We start from the raw sequence: 3,371 nt of genomic DNA on the forward strand, positions 1-3,371 counted from the left end.
ATTATTTATATTTTGTTACTTAGGGAGTGTTTGGTGAAAATTTTAAGTCAATTAAAATCAATTTTTTTTTCGTTATTTCACTATTGCAGCCGTCGTTTTTTAATTTTTCTCTCGCACGTAAAATTTACTTTTATCTCTAATGATCAAAATATTAATTCTCAAAATCCTCACCAAACACTATCTTAAATCAAAAATGAAATAATAATTTTAAAAAAAAATCGAACTTCAAAACAAAATAATAAAATAATAAATAATTTTGAAAAACGAATTCTACGGTACAGCACGTCACGTGGCAACTTCTGTTCTAATATGACCGTTGCAAAAGTGCAATGAAGTCCAAAAATCACCTCTTATTTTCCCCATTCAAAGTTCAAACACGCCACTCTCTCTCTCTCTCTCTCTCTCTGTTAGATGGCGATCGCAGCGGAGACTCAACAAGAGCAAACGGTATGGAAAAACTTTATTTTTTTGGGAATTATTTGAAGAATATAGGGTTATTTAATATGTTTGATTCGGAGAAATGAAGATGTAGTGCTTTTGTTTTTCCTTCTGATCGATATAATTTTTTAATTTTGATTATTTGCAATTGCTGAGGTGGTTTGATAACGTGTGAGTTAGAAAATGGAAAAAAAGTGTTTCCGCCATTAATAAAAATTAGGGTTTCTTGATTTTGGGGTTATCGTTGCAGGCGTTACATTAAAATTTGATTTGAGTAGGTAAGCGTTTGGAAGGAAATATTAATTGTTTAAAAGTTTTATGAATTGTTTTTCTTTTTGTTCTCTAAAGATTATCTTGGGAAAGGGGGAATGAAAATAATTACTTTAGTATGTGGTTTTCTGAATTATGGTGTGGGGGTTCGAATTTGCGAAGAATGGTTTCCTGGTTTAGGTTTCGTATGTATCGTGTCATATAGACTCTTATTTAATGAAATCCCAAGATGCTGAAAGAGTAAGCTATGAAAATAATTTTTTGGTGAAACGCGACACTGTTAAAAGTTTCTCTTATTTTACCAAATCTTTATTTTGATAATCCTAAGTTATTTCGATTTTTGTATTTACCATAAATTGATGTGTTTTTTGAGGAGCTTGTGCTCCACAAATAGAAACTAAAAAAGAGACCCACAATCCTCTAGGAAGACATCAAAATCCCTTGTAGAAAAGAAAATTATTTGCTGTGAAGGAAAAAAGAAAGACATTAAATTGTGTTTAATATAACCATTCATGATATATTATTATTTTAGGCTTCTTCAGAAAGCGTGGCAGCAGAAAAAAAAAGGTGGACACTCAATGATTTCGACATAGGAAAGCCTCTTGGTAGAGGAAAGTTTGGACATGTATATCTTGCAAGGGAAAAGAGGGTTAGTTCTCTTCCTTCCTTTTTTATTTACTTCATGATTCTATTGTTTTCTCATCCATGGAACTTGACTCTTCAATTTATTTTAAATTTTTCTCTCTCCTACTTTCAACCACACAATTTTCAATAAAATGATAATACACTCAAATCGAAAACTTTTTAACCACACAATTTTCAAAAAAAATACTATTCCACCATTATAAAATCCAACTAATGGGGGCCAAACGGGGGCTAAGTTACTTGATTTAAGTACAATAAGAGTATCTCTAAGAGATTTTCTATTTTTAAAGAGCATATTTTATCATTTGGATAGCATTTATCAATTTTAAGGAGTTAAAATTTTGAAATATTCCAACAAACTCTTTATATTTACTTAATTTTACTACTCGCAAAAAAATATTTATTATTCTTCTATATTTTTTATTTTAACTAGATTTTCTTTAGATTATTTTATTACTTTTCTGCATTGAAAATTGAAAAACTTTGAATGCATTTAATTATATAGAGTGAGTTTAGCTTTTCAACCCGCTCTCTAAATTAAAATGTTAATTTAACGAGTCTCTTGAAACATGATTTTAAATGTTGACTCTTCAAAATAGAGAGCATCTTATGTTTAAAGCACCTCCTAGAGATGCTCTAATGCTATAAGTTAGAATGGATTTACACACTGTCTATCGCAAACAAAAATCTATATTATTGATTATTGAGCAATCAAGTTTTAGATTTCAACTTCAGAGAGAGAAGCCCTATTCTAGAAATTACCAAATGCACAAGTCTTTTTAAATTTTGGTATAAAAAGAGGCTGTATGACACAACATGGCATTACACCAGGAGAAAGGCCAAAATCTTCTTTGACATAGCAGTTTTGCAAAATTAGTGTTTTGATATAATAGCTAGTAACCAGCATGAAGCCTCAGTAGAGCCACTTCATTTAAAATCTTAAAACAATTATAGAGCGACCAAAGACCACGTTTATTTTTTAAATTTACATACCCCATCACATGCTGACTGGATTCTTTTTTCTTTTTTTTTTTAATTAAAATCCTGATAGTTGCACAATTTTCTTTATGGATAGTAGCAATATTTGAACCCAAGGTCTCTCTACCTGTTGTCATACACTCATATTGTGTCCAATCACTTATTTAAGTTGTTATACAAGGGAACATTTTAATTGTCTTTTACAGTAACTGATTCTAATATCATCCTTTAGGAAGCTAAACACAGTGACTAGTAATGCAATTAAAAATGGGTAAGTGGCAATGAATGCTTGATATTTGTTGATATTAATTCTATTTGCGTAATGGAAATGAGATCTGATTGCGAGGGCATATTTAGAGTATTTGCTGTAGTGTAGCATATTTGTGCATCATTTACTAAAAAGGATTGCCTGTTCTAGCAAAGCCACCATCTCATTAAGATCAAATTTTAATATCTGGTGGAAAGTGCTAATCATTAGTTCGTAACTGTGGAAATCTTTGTCTTTCCTACAAGTAGAGCAATCATCTTGTGGCACTGAAGGTGTTGTTTAAGAGCCAGCTAAAACAGTCTCAGGTTGAGCATCAGCTTCGCCGGGAAGTTGAAATACAGAGCCATCTTCGGCATCCCAACATTCTACGACTCTATGGTTACTTCTATGATCAGGTATGGTACATCTTGTTTGGTTTATGGTTGAAGGAGAACTTCATGTAAATATTTTTAACAAAATGAATGCAGAAACGGGTTTATTTGATCCTAGAGTATGCTGCAAAAGGGGAACTCTACAAGGAGTTACAGAAATGCAAATACTTTAGTGAAAGACGTGCTGCTACGGTGAGTACTATATTAGCACTTTTCCAGTTCAATCTCTCTCTCTTCTTTATCTTGTAGGTTTCCGGTAATACATTGTCCAAAACTATAGGGAAAAACAGCACTGGGAGATCCCCATAACCTATTCACAATGCAACAATATGGTTCCCCCACCTTTCTAGTTTGTAGCAAATGACATTTTCAAAAAAAAAAAAAAAAAAAAATAATAATAA

At 31.6% G+C, this 3,371-nt stretch overlaps 1 protein-coding gene across 1 annotated transcript; it reads left to right on the forward strand.

The window, feature by feature from the left end:
- Positions 1–312: 312 nt before the first annotated feature.
- Positions 313–3,371, forward strand: LOC111382718 (serine/threonine-protein kinase Aurora-1-like). Its single transcript, XM_023006759.1, has 4 exons — positions 313–447; positions 1,241–1,357; positions 2,848–2,994; positions 3,067–3,371. The coding sequence occupies exons 1-4, from the start codon at positions 412–414 to the stop codon at positions 3,217–3,219; spliced, it is 453 nt and encodes a 150-aa protein (XP_022862527.1). The 5' UTR covers positions 313–411; the 3' UTR covers positions 3,220–3,371.

Source organism: Olea europaea, unplaced genomic scaffold (assembly GCF_002742605.1).
Source record: "Olea europaea var. sylvestris unplaced genomic scaffold, O_europaea_v1 scaffold2553, whole genome shotgun sequence".
Taxonomy (NCBI): Eukaryota; Viridiplantae; Streptophyta; class Magnoliopsida; order Lamiales; family Oleaceae; genus Olea; species Olea europaea.

Excerpts from the sequence above, each read along its gene's own strand:
- LOC111382718 (XM_023006759.1), top strand. The coding sequence starts at position 412 with ATGGCGATCGCAGCGGAGACTCAACAAGAGCAAACG. Across the intron at positions 448-1,240 it reads AGACTCAACAAGAGCAAACG|GCTTCTTCAGAAAGCGTGGC; the intron begins GTATGGAAAAAC and ends TTATTATTTTAG. Across the intron at positions 1,358-2,847 it reads ATCTTGCAAGGGAAAAGAGG|AGCAATCATCTTGTGGCACT; the intron begins GTTAGTTCTCTT and ends TCCTACAAGTAG.